The 18,929-nt window shown below is 40.5% G+C and overlaps 2 protein-coding genes and 1 long non-coding RNA gene across 3 annotated transcripts; all 3 read left to right on the forward strand.

Annotated features, from left to right (window-relative positions):
- Nucleotides 1-376: 376 nt before the first annotated feature.
- Nucleotides 377-868, forward strand: LOC135486743 (uncharacterized). The gene has a single exon (XM_064769838.1). The coding sequence runs from the start codon at nt 377-379 to the stop codon at nt 866-868; it is 492 nt and encodes a 163-aa protein (XP_064625908.1).
- Nucleotides 869-970: 102 nt separating this feature from the next.
- LOC135486744 (uncharacterized) lies at nt 971-2,188 on the forward strand. Its single transcript, XM_064769840.1, has one exon. It carries the CDS (start codon nt 971-973, stop codon nt 2,186-2,188), a length of 1,218 nt encoding a protein of 405 aa, XP_064625910.1.
- A 4,189-nt stretch (nt 2,189-6,377) lies between these two features.
- LOC135486267 (uncharacterized) lies at nt 6,378-7,682 on the forward strand. Its single transcript, XR_010446675.1, has 3 exons — nt 6,378-6,729; nt 6,937-7,007; nt 7,228-7,682. It is a non-coding gene; the product is annotated as an uncharacterized LOC135486267 (long non-coding RNA).
- Nucleotides 7,683-18,929: the final 11,247 nt, after the last annotated feature.

The raw sequence follows: 18,929 nt of genomic DNA on the forward strand, positions 1-18,929 counted from the left end.
GATGAGAACCATTATGCGCGACTCCGGTTTCAACCTCACCAAGGTGCTCAGCAACTTCCGAGAAGTCTTAGAGACAGTATCCGTGGAGGCGAGGGCTGCAGGAGTGAATGTGTGAGATCGGGAGTGATCTACCCAATGATAGAGCTCTAGGAGTGCAATGGTGCGTCCAAGAAGATACCTTTGGTTTCAAGATCTGCATCAAGAAGAAACCTTAGACAAGAAGAGGAATATTGAGTCTAACCAGTTCAGTTTTCGACCCGCTAGGATTAGCATCTCCCTGCATACTGACAGCTAAACTCATTCTGCAAGAGTTATGCAGGATTGGGCTAGGCTGGGATGACACTGTACCGGAAGTGATACGAGAACGCTGGCATAAATGGAACTCTTAGCCGTGGACAGATGTTTTACTCCGCCAGGTTTTGGTACTAGGTCGAGATTGGAGCTACACCACTTCAGTGATGGCTCGCTGGTTGGCCACGGAGCAGTCTCATATCTGAGGATGGTCAATGGAGATAGCGATATCCATTGTACGTTTGTCAAGGCGAAGGCAAAGCTGAATCCCATGAAGGCTATGACAATACCAAGGGTTGAACTCACGGCAGCCGTGGTGGCTGTCAAGTTGGATAAGATGCTGCGTAGAGAATTGGACATAGGTATTGCAGAGTCGTATTTCTGGACCGACAGCATGCTGGTCCTGAGGAACATACAGAGCACAGATCGTCGCTTTCACACCTTTGTTGCAAATCGGGTGGCTGCTATCCAGTCTGAGACAATGCCTAGCCAGTGGCGCTACGTGAACACGAGTGACAATCCGGCTGATGATACATCGAGGGGCCTTTCTGCTGGTGAATTGGTAGGATCTCAATGATGGATACGGGGACCAGAATTCCTATGGTAAAAGGAGGAGGACTGGCCTATCCAACCTGCTCAAGACGATGTTGAAAAGGAAGACCCTGAAGTGAAGACGAAGATGGCCAACTTTGCTGCTACTGCCGTGGCCAAGCCCAAGACAATGGGTTTGGATCGGCTGTTGTCAAAATGCTCGTCATGGCATTATCTCAAGAGAGCAGTGGCATGGATACTCCGGTTTAAGTCGTTCCTCCTTCAGAAAATACGTCAACCCAATGAAGAGATTCAGTCTGGCCTAGGCGTGTCAGTCCATGAGCTGAGGCAGGCCGAGATTGAAATAGTCAAATACGTACAGAAGATAAGTTTCGCTGAGGAGATCCAGACGTTGAGGGTGGGTAAAGCCCTGAAGAAGCCCAGTCGGCTGTACCTGCTTGATCCCGTGATGAGCCAAGAAGGGGTCGTTTGTGTTGGTGGTCGACTGAAGTATGCACCAATACCTGAAGAAGCAAAGCATCAGATGTTGTTACCCAAGCTTCATCCAGTCTCCACCTGTATCGTCGGATTCTACCACGAGGTCTCCTGTCACTCTGGAAGAGACTATGTCTTGTCTCTGGTCCGTCAGAAGTTTTGGATAATCGATGGGAGACGAGTCGCTGCCAAGGTGGGAAATGATTGCATGCTATGCAGAAAACTGAGAGCATCGTTGCAGAAACCAAGGATGGCAGACCTGCCCTGGGATAGGGTCATTCCTGACAAGCCGCCGTGTACCTACGTTGGAGTTGACTGCTTTGGTCCATTCAGCGTCAAGAATGGCCGAAGCATTCAGAAAAGGTATGGATGCCTTTTCACTTGTCTATGTCTCCGGGCTATACATCTCGAGGTCCTTGCTTCAACGGATACAGATTCCTTCCTAAATGCTATGCAACGCTTCATCGCCCGCCGCGGGAAACCTGCCCGAGTACGGTCAGATAACGGCTCAAACTTCTCGGCCCGAGAAAGAGAGATGCGTCGATCGGTAAAGGAATGGAATCAGCATCAGATTGAGACATTCCTGCAACAACGTGATATTGAGTGGCAGTTCAACACCCCCACAGCATCCCACATGGGAGGTGTGTGGGAAAGACAGATACGTTCTGTCCGGAACGTCCTCCAAGCCATTATGATTGAGCAGAGAGTTACTGATGAGCAGCTAACAACGACATTCTGCTCAGTCGAAGCCATCATCAATGGGCGCCCACTCACTCCACTATCGGAAGACCCCACAGATCTTGAGCCCATTACGCCTAACCATCTGCTACTACTCAGGTCGGGTCCTTCTCTACCCCTGGTAGGTTCGTAAGGGAACACATCTACAGGCGTAGATGGCGGCATGTCCAATATATCGCGGATTTATTTTGGAGCCGATGGGTTAAAGAATACCTACCGATACTACAGCAACGTCAGAAATGGTTGGGGCAGGAGGACAATCTCAAAGTTGGTGATCTAGTCCTGATGAAAGAAGAATCAACTCCGAGGAACCTGTAGCCGCTAGGTCGAGTGGTCGATGTTTTCCCTGGGAAGGACGGCTGTGTGCGCTCTGTTCGTGTCAAAACGAAATCGACAACACTTACGAGGCCAGTTTCAAAGCTGTGCCTACTCGAATCTGTCGCGTAATTGGATTACTAGTATACACAGGACAATGTGCTGTAACCTGAGATCAATCAAGGAGTACTTAGTATAACGTGGTTGACAGTACGAAATTCAAATGGAAATCAATCATTGTGCAGTGTGAAGTGAAAGCCTTTAGTTTCCAAATGGTATAATTTGTTTCTGCATTGTAATGGCACCAGTGTTACCTTCGTTATAGGTGTCAAAGGTGACCCTATTGGTTGGCGGTGTTTTTTTAGTGCTGTTTGAAAAGTTAGCTACTTAATTATGCCATGGAGCTTCCAAGGGGTGTAGGCGGATCGCTGCTCCGGCTCCATGTGCTGTGATTTCCATATACATAGCATCCTTATGCGGTTTGCGCTAATTTGTGATATAGTGATTACAGGACACTAATTGAGGGGTTCAGGCGCAAAACCCAGTAAGTCCACAATACCCCTATTGTTTTAAAACAAGAATTTTTGTTTGGGAGTAGGTTCATTGGTTACTGGTTTACTCTCATTGTAATCAAATAGTTTTTTGGTTGGTAAACAAAAGGCCAGAATTTCAAAAAATAACCTTTATTATGAAAACTAGTTATCAAGCAATTTTGATTGATATTGGCGGCAAAACTCTGTAAGTCCAAATGCGTTATTTTTGCAAAATTCAGTAAGTCCAAAAAATCTGTGTTTGCAAAACCTATCACTGGAAAAATATGCATGAAAATGTAACAGAACACAACATAGTTAGCAATGTACTTAAATTGGATTGATAAAAGAGCAAATTCCTGTCTGTGAATAGTGTTGAATGTTCGTGTTTTTTGCCAGGAGTCTATAGACCAGAAACTACCGACTGTCCGTCACTTGGGAGGCCAAGCCATCCTGCTGTGATAAGTGAATGAAATCAGTACTGGGTACCACAATTTAATTCAATGCCTCCCATAAAGCCAAACTTTTAAAATCCAATTTATTCATCTTAATTTTGCGTAAATTCAGCAGAAATTGACAAAAAACGCTATTCTACAGCGAAAGCCTTGCGAACGTGTGCGCCGCCATTTTGTGCGTCATGTGACATGCAGTTCATCAGTGATTGGCTTTCAGGGACTTACGTGTTTCTGCACAAATATGGTGGTGGCGTTTACTGGGTTTTGCAAACAAACTGGGTTTAAGGTAGGCATTTACGATGGGACTTACAGGATTTTGCAACAATATGATTTGACTAACGTCATCTACATGCCAAAAGCTGTACATTGGTACAGCTATCTCATTTTTTAAAGGAATGGCGTTTACGGGGTTTTGCGCCTGAACCCCTCAATTCGTGTGGAGATTCGAATTCTCAATGACTGAGTGCAAGGACAGGATAATTATCGTGTGTGTTCAATCAATAATTGTGCCTTTTGTAAGTTGCTTGTGATGATTTTCTTTGGAACCTGGCATTTTGGAGTCTTTCGTGTTTTGTCATCTTTGACTTAGGTGTCGTTACTGGTAAATTTGCATGGCTAGGTTCAGCTTATTCCTTTGTTCCAGAGCTGATCAGATCATGCAACTTACTGTGTTTTACATATGTCATTTAAGACAATTTTGGGTGAAGTTTGCCCACTTTGTTTAGTTACTGCAGAGACAGTTGTGATTTGAGGACTGGTGTTTGCTTAAAGGGGCTATATTGTTTTTGGACTATTCTTATGTAAATCCTTGAACCCTGCTTGGGGTTCTAGTATTTAAGGGGCCGGGATGTTACCGCTACCGTCTTGTCTTCGAGGCACCGCTGTATAAGGGCACGGCGGTTATGGAATTGGTCCGCGCTTACGCCAACAGAGTCATTTTCGAGAAGATAATATTTCAGATTTGTGCCGATAAAATGCTGATTTGATAGTGAAAAGCCTTATGTGGCTTAAGTTATAAAGCCTAAATCTGTCACTTAAAGGCACCAAGTTTCTGTAAGTTGAAGATCGGTAGTTGTAAGGCCCATTTTAGGCATTCTTGCATGGTTTCGTGATGCCGTTTTCATAAGGACACGCTCATGACACCTTTTTTAGTTTTGTCTTTGACAGGTTTATCACCCCACTTTCCGTGTGAAATATTTCTCTTTGTGAACAGTAACTGTACTAAATGTGCCCAAGGTTCACGTCAGTATTATTCATTTAACCCTCTGAGGCCTGTTCATGATCCGGGCTCATGATCTACCCTAAAATATAGGCCCAATTGGCTGTATGCAATCCTAGTGCATGTAGTTCGAAATGCTTCTCATAGGGGGCAGCACCTCCTGGACGTCTGAAGACACCACCTGTCTTCGGTTGTGACAAGTGTTGATTGTTATTGTTATTCACAATGTGATCTTATTTCTGTTCCTGAAAAGTTGTTTTCAGTGTATTTTCTCCTTGAAATCGATCACTTCAGGTACTATTACTGTGCATACCTAGCTAAATTAGTGTCTAGTTTCGTCTCTGATGACATTTATTTCGTAAAAATCGCTGTTTTTTTCTAAAAAGGTGTTTTTGTGGTCATTTTGGCTGTTTATTTCGAGGGTACGGTAGGAGGTCATCGTTCACTCGATAACTCTTTTTAAAATGAAATAAAAGCGTTTTAAGATACATGATATGAATTGATATTTATATTCGTTAAGTGGGATTGTCGGTGGACGTTCATTGTTGAACAGTTGTGCTGGAATTACGAAAATATATCGATATCGTTGAGAGTTCATTCATTAGGGGCCTGCTCTCAATTTTCCTTACAACGCCTCTAGCACTGGGCAATTGCCACCATCTTGAAAAGCAGTGCCGCAGATGGCTATCGCATCGCCACTACGCATGAGAACACGATGGCTGCCCTGCGCTGCATTGATAGTTCGTAATAAATTCACATAAAAACACACCAGAAGATCTATTGATAAAACAAGCCATTTTACCACAGCAGGTGACACATATTAGGCCTGAATAAGACTTTAGAATTTGAAGTGGTGGTGTCGATGCCGATATCCAAGATGGCGGAATTATACCAGTGGTCAAATCTCATCTATTTTGGGTAATTGCATCATTATTTCTTTTTGTGATTGGTGATTTGTAAAATTGAGAATGATTGAAAAATCAGTATTTTTTCACCTAAAGGCATGAGTGAACATTTGATAAGTTTATTGTGATTTAATTGGTAATTTGGTCGACATTTTGACAATTATATTTAGCAATATTTCGATAAATGCGGACCTGCTTCTTCCTCTTTTCGTAATCCGTTCGAAGGCGTGACGGTGTTTCGATAACTCAGGTCAGTTTCACGGCAAAAATAAGTGGTAGTTTTGAAATTCGAATGTGATGTACACTACAATGCACGTGATTGATGGTTGAACATTCACGCTCGTTGACAGTGTATTATTGAAATACTTATTTGATTGTGATGATGGTGTATTGTACTATAACTATAGGCCTTGCATGCTCCCAACGTGTGGCATATTTCACATTGATACCACCAGTATCAATTACAAAAAAATAGATTGTGAGTAACAATAGGCCTACAATCAATGCTACATGTCATGAGGGTGGGAACGGGGAAGGGGGGGGTAACTGTCTCGACGTCCCGTTAGGAAAAAAGGCTTATCCCGTTTCCCAATACGCAATTTTAGCCGAATCGTGACGCAAAACACGGCTTGTCTCTAATCCCGCTAAAATAAGGGTGTCTATCCCGAATCCTGACAGTTATTTTCGGCCCATCCCAGTGTCCCGAAAATACCCGTTCTCCCCCTCATACATAGTAGACCATATTGTCACATTGATGTTTTCTTTCATTTATACAGTTAGACTTCCGAGATCTACATTTTCGACAAAGGCCTGGTGTAATATTACGTACTTGATGAAGGTAATATTAATTTCTTCAAATTTGAAGCATGACGTTAATGGGGTACTGGCGCTACGTGGCGCTGGTGGTAACTAAGGTATTGCATCGCTCATATCACTTGAAAAAAACATTTACCCTAGTTACGACCAAAGCTGCTTAGCAGAGGGCGATACCTCATCAGGAGCGCCACAATCATATCATTGGTGTGAAAGCATTTGTATGAAGTTTTTCAGTTCTCAATGTGTTCAAAACCTTAATTGTGAAATTGTGCACTTCGAATTCAAATTCACGTCACTACGTTAGTTTGACATCCATTGATGTCACGGTAATTTCACTGTTATGCTGTGCTGCTTTCAGGTTTAATGACACAAATGAGTACAAGTACATTACATTTTTCGACGAAGGCCTTCTGTAATTTCATACGCTTCTTACGGTTAGTATTGATTCATAATTTCTAGTAAAAAAGTTAATTTTGAAAGTGAAAAATATGTTACAATACAATAGACCTGCAAATACCATATACGCAAGTTTTGAACAAATATCACACATATTCCCCAGTTGACTTGTGATGATATTGATAATGGTGGTGGTGGTGTTATCATGTACATGGCTTCTAACGTAGTAAAAGTTTTCTTTTCAGCAACATTCAATAGATTTATTTACTGTATTATCATTTCGACCAAGGCGAATTCGACACTTCAATTACACAAGGTAAGTAACATTTGTTCACAAAATCCAAATGGAGGCAAATACAGAACAATCAAACTTAGTCATTCCAGTCAGTTACTGAAGCACAGTGAAAACTGTCGGGAGCAGTGCAACTAATGGCATGTCAAACTTCCAGTGACTGTCCCTGTCCATATATTTCAAGACAGTACAAATCTTGTAATCATTTTGTTTATGCAATGTATGTTATTATGTATCATTTCAGCACAATCAAACTTAGTCATTCCAGTCAGTTACTGAAGCACAGCGAAAACTGTCTGAATTAGTGCTGCTGATGGCATGTACTCTACTACCACTACCAGTGACAGTCAATGTCCATATATTTTCAAGTGTGCGAAATTAGTACTCGTCTACTTCTTAGTGTTATTTGAATGCAATGTATGTTATAAAAATATTTTTTCAACACTATATCAACATTCTCATTCCTGTCAGTTTCTGAAAATCAGCTAAAGCAATCGCTACCAATGCAGCTGATAACAGCAATTCTTTTTGTTCCCAATGCCCATCCATGACAATATATTTCACGCATGTGACAATCATGTAATCATCCTGTTTTTTGTGTTCTATTCATGCAATAAATAAATTCAGTATTTTCAAATCATTGGTGCTACAAAACTATTCTCATTATAGATTATTCATATTTTATAAAATGCTGTCATGTCAAATATTGTGTCCTATAAATCATTATGAAGTCGGCATTTTATATACAACTTTTGTACTCCTCCTAAATAAACATACAAATCTTGTTTTATGTAAACTTTGTATATGTGACCCGTTACAGCAAAACCAGGCACATGTCGCTCTGAGCTTGGCAGGTTGAGACGGACTGTCTGTTCATTTATCTATTGTCTGCCTTTTGTAAAATATGACCACATCAATTTCTTCCATTATCTCCTGGTGTCATTTAGGCTCATATTCTGTGCGACATGTACCTGGTTTTGCTGTGACGGGTCACATATTCTATAGATATATACAACACTCTAATGTCACAATGCCTCTCTCACTCGCTTTTATATAGCAAGATGTATGAATAAACATGACACACCAACTATGTACAAAATTGCTAACAAACTGCACCATTTGTCAGTACACCACATGAAATACAGAGATATGTCTTAATTCTAATCTTTCATTAGCGACACCATTTCTCACCCGAGTGCCTCCTTCATTCATACATCTTGTACTTTAACTCAAGATACCCATCTTTGAATATTTTTAGTATACCAAGTACCGGTACTACAATGTCAATGTATTGAAGTCATGTTCTTGTAGTGTTATTGGCTTTCAATTATCTTGTCAAAATACCACTTGGTTCTCGCAAAATCTCAATAAAAACAAATGCTATTGCATGTATTGCATATTCTAACAGCTATCCACTGTATCGATTTATCCATCATCTGTACTATTTGTCACAAAAATGTTATATTATGTAAATCATATTTCATTACATAATGCACACTGCCAATTACTGCTGAACCATTCATATGTATTTAAATAAATAATTTTCAACTTTTTAAAACCGTCTTATAGTACTGTTCTTGTCACTTAGCTGAACCAATTGCTCTATAGCATGAAATTTCCAGAAATGCCCCAGGGACTGAAAAGTGCTGTTTTAACAGAGAGGTGTCCTAATCTGAGAAGTCGAGTTGAATGGAAACAACCAATTTGGAACCAAAAACTACTGTCCTCATTAAAGAGGTTGTCCTCAATAGAAAGGTGTCCACAAAAAGTAGGTCCACTGTATATGAAAGTACAAACCCTGGTACATGTAGTGACATCATCTACTCCTCGATGTGGACACCTGCAAATGCAGCGACAATGGGTGATGTGAATAAAGACTAGCAAATGCTTTTATCTAAAACTCCATGTACATTTACACTAGGCCTTTCTGTACAAAATTGAAGTAAAAGCATTTACTAGTCTTTATTCATATCACCCAATGTCACATCAGTTATTTAATGGCACCACCCATCAAGCATGTTGGTGACGAATAGTGTCGCAGCATTTCGTCACCGAGCTTACACGAAAATGCACTGTCATTCATTCAGCCATAAGTGTAAGACTGTAGGATTGTTTCCAACCAAAACATGTTCGAAATGTGTCAAGCATTCGGAACACCAAAAGACTGATTAGAGAAGTCAAAATTGAATGGAAACAACCAATTTGGGACCAAAACTAGTGTTCTTATTGGAAAGGTTGTCTTTAATAGAGAGGTGTCTACTAACGGAAGTTCCACTGTATATAATGTAGGAACCCTGGTTGTGACATTGTCCACTCCTCCAGCTGCACACCACCAAATCCACAACAATGTCACACCAGTTATTTAGTTCATCATGCTTTGCGCTAGATGGCACCAACTGTCAGGATGGTGCCATCTACACAACCCTACTAGTAAAGGACAAATGGTACACAGAACTGTCAATCGAGGCAGGCAGTAAGAAGACTCTCAAATGGCCGATTGTTCATCAGACTTGGACAGGCAAACCTCACCCATTATGGCTTCCGTGCAAAGGCAAACCATATATGGTGGAGGCTGCAACCACAAGGGCACGTCTACTGGTGGGTCGATACGGCCTACAAGTCACAAAGGTCCAGTTCTTAAAAAAGGAGATCTCCCCAATCTGCCCCCTGTGCAACGAGGAGGAGGAGGATGTTGTACACTTCCTGATCAGATGCCCAATCATGCAAGAGATGAGAGCTGCCAGGATAGAGAACCTCCAGAAACTATACACAGAAGAAAAGCTGACGCCACCAAGGACAGACGATGAAGTATGCTCTGCGGTGCTGAACGGGTGGGGATATATCACTCAAAATAACACTAGAAACAATAGAAATATTATCATGCTAAAGCTAAACAAAAACGTAATAAGTGCCAATAAACTCTCAAACTTGCTGTGCCACAAACTGCACACTACGCGAGACATTAAGATAAACGAAAAACTACTTGCAGAGGATCAGGATATCGACCCGAGCAAGGTGCTCCGATCAAGCGGAGGGATCTACTAATACAAGACAAGGCATATTGATGAATATAGAAGATAAGTGTCCCTGCATTTGGTCTCAAACCCAGGTTGTGACGTTGTCCTCAGGCTGTTCATTCATATCTTTGGAATAGGTTGGCCAAGCCTCATGGTAGAGTTTGCTAGTAAATTTCGTCTTGGTGTTTTGAATGGTTGACACATTCTCAACTTGTCAATTCTTGACAACTTGTCAATTCTTGACAGGAAACAACAACCTTATGGCTGAATAAATGGTCCTGGTCTCCAGTCATCTGCAGCCATTAGGGTATTCATTCTTTTGCTGGCTGCTTCATTCTCTGCTAGTTGAAAATGGGTCATCCTAAACATCATCCACAAGGATTTTAGTCATTAATTGCAATAAATTGTTATGATCATAAATTCACAAACATCATAGACTACCTGTGATAGATGCCGATTGTTTCAAATAGTTGCCACATTTCGAACTCTTCATAGCTGGCATTACGCTGCAGTCCTACACTTACATGAATGCATGAAACTCTCCATCAAATCGTGTGCCGTAAACTGCCATAGCCAATACAATCGCCAGCCCCCCACGACAATTTTACTTCCTTTTGCTTACCAGATAAGAAAGACTGTATAGCTGATTACTATATATATTAGAACCTTGTAGGTCAACACTGCTGAATACTACATACCTATTTATGATCACCAATCTTCTCCCACTCTTTCTTCTTACTGAATGTGTCCACACTGCACTTATGGTCATTGTACTTTCATCTTATGTAAAATGTAACTTTTTACACGGTTTCAATAAACGATTTGTAATTTGTAATTTGTAAATTATAAATTTCACTTATAATTTGACGCCGCCAATTCCACTGGTCTTCGAAATACGTAAGCTACACTGTGGACGACTATGACACTCCTCACAAACCACATTGTGAATCAGTCGCCGATAGGCTTGTTTTGTCTTATAATTGCTGGCTGTAATTCATGTGGTTTGATTACCTGTTGATGTTATCATTACTTATGTTTGTTCACTGTTTTGTATTTGCAGTGAACCCTCTCCTGTTGATGAATAAATAAAGAAGACAGAGGTGTTTCATAACTTGGGAAATTTTTGTCTGTGCTTTAGACTTCAAGCCTACAGCTGCCATGATGGAATTGCTTCCTACAATAGTATTTTCCAATCATGCTGAGCAGATTTATTGTCATGAGTTTTGCTCTGATTGTGATTTAAGTTGTTCTGCTTTTGATATTGTCGGAGATGATCCATATCACTGCATTCGCTTTTACAATTATATGGACTTTTTAAGGGCTGTCAGACATATCCATACTTCTCCTTTTTATGCTGCTTATACCTTCGTGATACTGCATCTACCATCAAATCTGTAGCCTAGAAACGATTACAATGCAAGGCTCTGTACACCGACTGTGTTGATTTGTAGTTTGCTGCAAGGTGAGTTTTAGTTTTGCGTACTTAAAACTGATATTGTTTGATATGGGATTCTTCTTGGAAGTAGCTTAGTTATGAGTCCTCAACAAACAGAATGGACCTAGTTCCCAACATTTCCCCTTGGAGAAGGAGTCGGCATGCACTGTCGTGTTGGGTCTCATATAACCCAGTAAGTAGTAAGTTGATGAGTTATGTGGTAGGAGCTGTGCAAGTCATCCTTTACATACAACTTTAAAGACTACCTTTGTCTATTGCAGGCATCCATCTAATGCATGGTTGGAAGATGTTTTAAATTGAAGATAACACACCAGCTACTTCTTTTCTATAATATACCATTAACTTTTGTTTTATTTAAACAATCGGCTATCACCGACCAGCACAATGTGTTGATATATTCCTCATGGGCAACATCTAATGGGTTCCCATGCTACCTCAAAAGTTGTATCAATGTAGGTGTAGAATGAGTACTTTCAGCCCTTCCTTTCCTTATGTTTGTTGCAGTGGGCATCTTGCAAAGCTTTGTAATTTCTGTTGATGTACGAGTATATGACACTATTGCGGTAAAGTTGCAGTGAATTGTGAATTGTGATTTTAATTTTAATCATGCAGTGAATTGTAAGTTCCGTTGTTGTACAAGTATAATGACACTATTGTGGCAAAGTTGGAATGTATTCCTCATGGGCAACATCTAATGGGTTCCCATGCTACCTCAAAAGTTGTATCAACGTAGGTGTGGAATGAGTTCTTTCAGCCCTTCCTTTCCTTATGTTTGTTGCAGTGGGCATCTTGCAAAGAATTGTAATTTCTGTTGATGTACGAGTATATGACACTATTGTGGCACAGTTGGAATGTATTCCTTATGGGCAACATCTAATGGGTTCCCATGATATGCTACCTCAAAAGTTGTATCAACGTAGGTGTAGAATGAGTTCTTTCAGCCCTTCCTTTCCTTATGTTTGTTGCAGTGGGCATCTTGCAAAGAATTGTAATTTCTGTTGATGTACGAGTATATGACACTATTGTGGCAAAGTTGCAGTGAATTTTAATTTCAATCATGCAGTGAATTGTAATTTCTGTTGTTGTACAAGTATGTGACTCTATTGTGGCGAAGTTGCCAGCACTGATATTTTTTTCATGCAAGGTACTTTCTTGGAAGTTATTGAATTTTGTGCAGAAGTCCATAGATTGCAGAAAGGATATTTTTGCTCTATTCCCTTGTATAAATCTTCAATGAGTGTTGTTCCAGTCTGTTTTCCTGATGTGGCCCAGCATGACAAAATCAGCCAGATGTCACCAACAAACTAAAAGGTTATGATAGGACTTTATTTCCAGTTAGTTTTCTTCTGTAAGAGCACTGTATTGTTATATCACTGTGATATAACTTGATACTGTAATTTTTAACCTGTTGGAAAAATATGACATGTAGCTTATTTTGTCGGGTTGTGTCACATATAACCCAGTAAGTGTTTTGTAAGGGATAGGTGACAACTTAAGATATGAAACTTCCATCTATCCATTGAAATCATGTCTGTTTAGGTAATGGTAGACTTTTTCATACATGAATCTTAAAGTAAAACTCATCCGAAGAATTAATTTCTTACCATTGGTCAGTGGGATCTTCCTGAATGACCAAAGAAATACATGTTAGTTAAATCTGGGCTACAATACATCAAAATACAAACCCATAGATTAAGATTCACTTCTGAATTCTCAACACTCATACTTGAATATTGTGAGAGTTTCATGAATGAGTGTTGAGAATTCACAACTAAGTTTGTCCATTTCTTCCATGGATCTTGAGAACTCTCAAAAAGCTTCATTGCCTGGTACCCTGTACGAGTGTTGAGAATTCACGACTAAGTTTGTCCATTTCTTCCATGGATCTTGAGAACTCTCAAAAAGCTTCATTGCCTGGTACCCTGTACGAGTGTTGAGAATTCACGACTAAGTTTGTCCATTTCTTCCATGGATCTTGAGAACTCTCAAAAAGCTTCATTGCGTGGTACCCTGTACGAGTGTTGAGAATTCACGACAAAGTTTGTCCATTTCTTCCATGGATCTTGAGAACTCTCAAAAAGCTTCATTGCCTGGTACCCTGTACGAGTGTTGAGAATTCACGACAAAGTTTGTCCATTTCATCCATGGATCTTGAGAATTCTTGATATTGCTAATAGAGGAGTAATTAGTCTTGCCAAAAACAGAATATTAGGTTTATAAAACTACAACATACAGTAACTAGTAATTGGCTTGAAAAGATCTCTATGGGTCCCTCCAAATGTTTGTTTTTTCATAATAAATTGTTCAAAATGAGTTTTTATCACTTTATAAACCCTTGCGAAAATTCACATATTCATTTATCAATAAATTCACATATCTGATGTATGTTAGGGATCACGTCCAAAGTCCGCACGCGATATTCGCCGGCGAAATTCACCCTACAGTATTTCGCCTGCGAAATCTGTCCGAAAATCGACCGGCGAATGTGAGGCGATAATATGAAATCGCCGGAATGTCAGATGCGTAATTCGCCCACAATCGCGCCAATTCTTCAATTTCGCCCCAAAAATCGCTCCAGGCGATAATGGAGCGATTTTACGAAATTGGTGGCTCTTGCATGCTTGTCCGATATTCGGAACGATTTTGCAACGACTTTCGTCTTGTTTTATTGGCGGAAAAGTGCAGTCACGTAAACAAATCGGGTCATACTAAACAGCGTCCACCAGGTTTAAACACATACATACATTAAAGCCATCAAAGTAAAATCTAATGGTCTTAAACGAAATAAGCATGATATTTTCAGGAAATGTATTTTTTATGGTGTACGTATTACGTTTTGGCCACAAAATTTTATTTTGATGACTTTATACCCGACTTTAAACCTGGTGAACGCTGGTGGGCGCTGGTGGACGCTGTTTAGGATAACCGGATATAACAACGATCTTGATTGGTTGGCTGAGACTCGGAAACATAAGCCTAACTATGATTAGCTGTATGATTCGGTACATTTCGCCACAATCCTTCGGAATACATACCATAATACTAAGAACCTCAAACCTCTGTGCCAAATTTGTGTAGCTCTTCGTGGATAGATATGATGTATATGATTACTGCAGTCAGGTTGACCGGGAATTCAAGTTTGTGTTTTTGTTCGGTCTGCTATCAGCTGATGTCGGAATAGGCATACTACAACACATATAGGCCTCTAATATTCGCTTCGTTCCAATGGTTGGTGAGAGCGAATTAGGCGCGATTATTAATTTCGCCTGCGATTTTTATTCAGTCTGAATTTTCGCCTGATCATAATAGAATCGCCGAAGCAGGGAGCGATTTGGAGGCGAATGAGTGTGGCGATATTCGACCAGGCGAATTTTCGCCCCGATTCGCGCGCAGACTTTGGACGTGATCCCTTAAATTGGCAGAATTTTATATATATATATATATGATATTTGAAGTTATATATGAAGCTAATCTAACGTACGTCATATGCGTGAATTTTATATATATATACGTACATGCTTTTGTGAAGGGTATCCATTCTACTGTTCCCAGGCTACAATATTCAAGCAGTCTTGGTTTGTGTAGGTGTGAAGGCAGGCGTGTGGGAGTTAATCATTGAATTAATTGATTATATCGATGCAAAGTGTGACCTGATGCCACACAGTCGACCATGCAAAGGTTTTCTTATTTGACATCGATGACTTTTAGAGCTTTAAGTAGTTGAATAATTCACTGGTTAACCCCCTGTCCTCACCCAGTCGCCTGCTGTGTGGCGAAGTCCCTTATTAGTATTATTACTCAAAATGAGTATGAACTGAATTATTGTAACATTGCCATTGGTTATTCTAATATATTCCCAAGAAGGCAGGGACCGACTCCCAACATGTGGCAGACTGATACCCAGCATGATATGGCACTGACCTGATTTTACAGATAATCTATTTTAACAAACATACAAGAAAGAATTGAATGGTAACACAATTTTTTAAGATCAACTGTAATTTTTAATGAGCCGAGCTTTCGACACTACCATGTCTTCATCAGGACTGAGGAAACATTATTAAAACAAGCAAAGGCTACATGATTTGCATAATAAAATAGTTACATAAGATAGTGATACCGAGATCGCACAATAAAAACACAGACATGGTGTAGACTAATTAAGAGCTAAAGGGGACTGAATGAAGACAATGGTGCCACTACTAATTGGCACCAGGAGGATAATTACAAGAGTAAATACAAAGGTCAACAGATAAAAGGTGCTAAAGTGTGATTGCACAAGAGGACTGGATGGATACATGTGCTACAATATGTGCTAGACAGAAGAACAATTTTATCAACGTAATTACAAGACTGTAGGTGACAGTTTAAACCAAGTACAGTGGAGACAGTCATAATAAAAGCCATAAGCTAAAATGATAGTAATATAATAATAATGATAATAATAATAATAGTAATAATAATAATAAACATGTAATTTTGTAATGGATATTATACATGTACGTCATTGTATGGACAACTTCCCAATACAACATTGTGGACAAATTCCCAACATTGTTGTACAACAAGTTCCTAACATAGGGCCTCTTAGTCCAGTCAATCTAAGCCAAATATGGGTCGAACCTCACACTAATTGCAAGAGAAATGAAACCACCCGTATTTTGTTCCTTAGGGTCTACTGTATCACATATTAAAAATCCCAAAAAATCCTTGTAGTGGAACATGGTGAATTCTTAGCGTGAATATGTGGCTATCAGAACTTGAAATTTGCAGATGAGAAATCAAAAAAGACAGATTTCAGGTTGATATTTTATATTACACCATTCAACTTGGTGTCCAACTATATGTTTTTTATGCTGATCTTTCAAATAAACTCATCAGGAGCTACCTAGAACCCATCTTTCTGCCCTAACTAGGGGTACCCCCCCCCCCGCATCGTTTATTTTGGACCCCGCGACTAACATCCTCGTCCATTAGAAAGAACAAAACCTATTCTACACCACTGAAATCAAATTGGTAGGACTCCACAGGCTAAAACAATGAATACTCCCTGCAGGAGAATTCAATAGATGGCAGCACTTGATCTAATCAATAGTTTTTTTGTGTTTGTTCTCAGCAGCAGTGTATAAACAATACAATCACCTGGCCAGGTGATAGACTTTTTGCGAAATGAACGGTGTGTGATTGAACTAGGTAAGTCATAGATTTAAGTGAATGGAAGCAGAACTGAATGCTTAAAAGTAGGCCCTACTAGAGGTCTTTAAAAGTTATGTAAGGTGCATGTTTTTTTGTTTTAGCTGCTCATGAGAAAGGGAGCGGTCATTAATTTTAATACACACATGTAAAATGCTGTCCTCAATGGCCAGGCATTGTTTGGTTTTTCCTAAATAATAATTACACAACCCTGTTTAATCAGACAGAGTGTGACTGATATGCAGTGATTTTAATTGCGGCTCTGAACCCACTTATCCTTTTCTTGTAGCAACAGTCATGGATACTTGTGGCTTCTGCGAAAAGGTACCGAAGGAGAATGACTCTGTCGCAACTTTAACACAGCTGGGTTGTGACGGAATCAAGAAAGCCTGTCTGCTCTCAGGTATAACCGTTGATGTTAAGCCAGGCCAAAGGGTCCATACAGACTGCAGAAGGGATTTCCTCCGAGATGCAAAGCGGAAAAAACGTAAAGGGGATGTGTCCCCATCAGAAGAACGGCGACAAAGTTTACGGTCGGCTGAAGACAGTTTTCTTCCCCAGGAACAATGCTACTTCTGTGGAACGGGTGACAAGTATGGTGGGAAAAAAAAAGAATTTGTCCTCATACCAATTCGGACTCTTGGTATTAAGGACACAATACTGGAATTGTGTATGTCGCGACGTGATTCATGGGCTGACAGTGTGAGGGCCAGAATAGAAGCTATATTGAGTGATTTGCACGCAGGTGATATTGTTTATCATCTTTCCTGCGATAGCAACTTTCGCACCGGCAAACAGATCCCAGTTCGTTTTTTGGAAGATAGTAGCGAGGCAAAGAGATTCAAAGCTGGACGACCAAAGGATGTTCGTAGACAGGAAGCCTTTCTTAGGGTTGTAGAAGATCTACAGGATCACGATGAAGAACAAACGACCGTGTATGATCTCATTACTGAAATGACTGACATTCTGAATGATCCTGACTGCGAGGCCTATGGACTGACTCATATGAAAGACAAACTCCATGAACATTTTGGCGATAAAATCATTATCACTGAAATAAATGGGAAGAAAAATGTTGTTACATTCAGACAAAAGGCTGCCTCCATTCTAGATGAATATTTCCATCAGGCTAAGGCAGCCAATAGTGAGGGCGAAAAACTTAGGCTTATTGAGGCAGCAGCCAAGCTGATAAAGACAGACATCAAAAGTGTAGAGCAATTGAGAGGCATTTATCCAACATCCCTAGAAATGTCTACAGTGGAAGATTCCACTGCTTTCTTGCCTCAGTCTCTGTTAACATTGCTTGACCGTCTGTTTGTAGGAAAAGAAAAGGGGCTAAAGGTAGCATCCATTGGTCAGGCAGTCATGCAAGCTACTCGACCAAGAGTTTTGATTGCCCCATTGCAACTAGGTCTTGGAGTTCAAATGCACTCCCACTTTGCATCAAAGTTCCTGAATGATTCATTGTATAAGCATGGTTTTGCTGTTTCATATTCAGAGGTTGCAAGTTATAATCGCTGTGCAGCTGTACAGCAGGGAGTAGATGTAGATGTACGGGGGTTTACTCCAGATCACTTCATGCAATATGCTGCAGACAATGTTGACCACAATGTCCGAACCTTGGATGGCAGTGGCACTTTTCACGGTATGGGCATAGTTGCAGACATCACGCCGAAGCTGAATTCAGCAAGTGTCATAAAACGCGTGTCTATATCAGCTGATGAGATATCCAAAATTGGTCGGATAAATCTCAGATATTACTCATCATCGAAGGATGGAATGAAGAATCTGAACTATGAAAGACTCGAGTTACCACGTTATGGGGAACACTCTCCAAATGTTGACCTTCTTTGGGAGTTGGCATTTGCTGTTAGGCCTCAGAGACCAAATTGGTCTGGTTTCATGCAGTTGATTACAAAGGGCGAACACCCAGGTCCAGCATCAGTGATGCTCCTCCCCATGATTGACTTGAACCCATCTGATCTGACGTGCATAAACTCAACCTTACACTTTGTATTTGAGCACAGTCACAAATATGGTGTTGAGCCGGTCATAACATTTGATCAACCTCTCTGGTTCAAAGCAACCACAATCATTGAAAATGAACCTGATAACAGTCATCTCAAAGCCATTGTGCTCCGGCTTGGTGGCTTCCATACTTTGATGAGCTTCCTGGGGTCTGTTGGTCACCTAATGCAGGGTGCAGGTCTGCGAGAAATGCTGGAGAGGGTCTATACGGCCAACACTGTCACCCACATCATGAGTGGAAAGGCTGTCTCC

The sequence above is a fragment of the Lineus longissimus genome, chromosome 4, assembly GCF_910592395.1.
Source record: "Lineus longissimus chromosome 4, tnLinLong1.2, whole genome shotgun sequence".
Lineage (NCBI taxonomy): Eukaryota > Metazoa > Nemertea > Pilidiophora > Heteronemertea > Lineidae > Lineus > Lineus longissimus.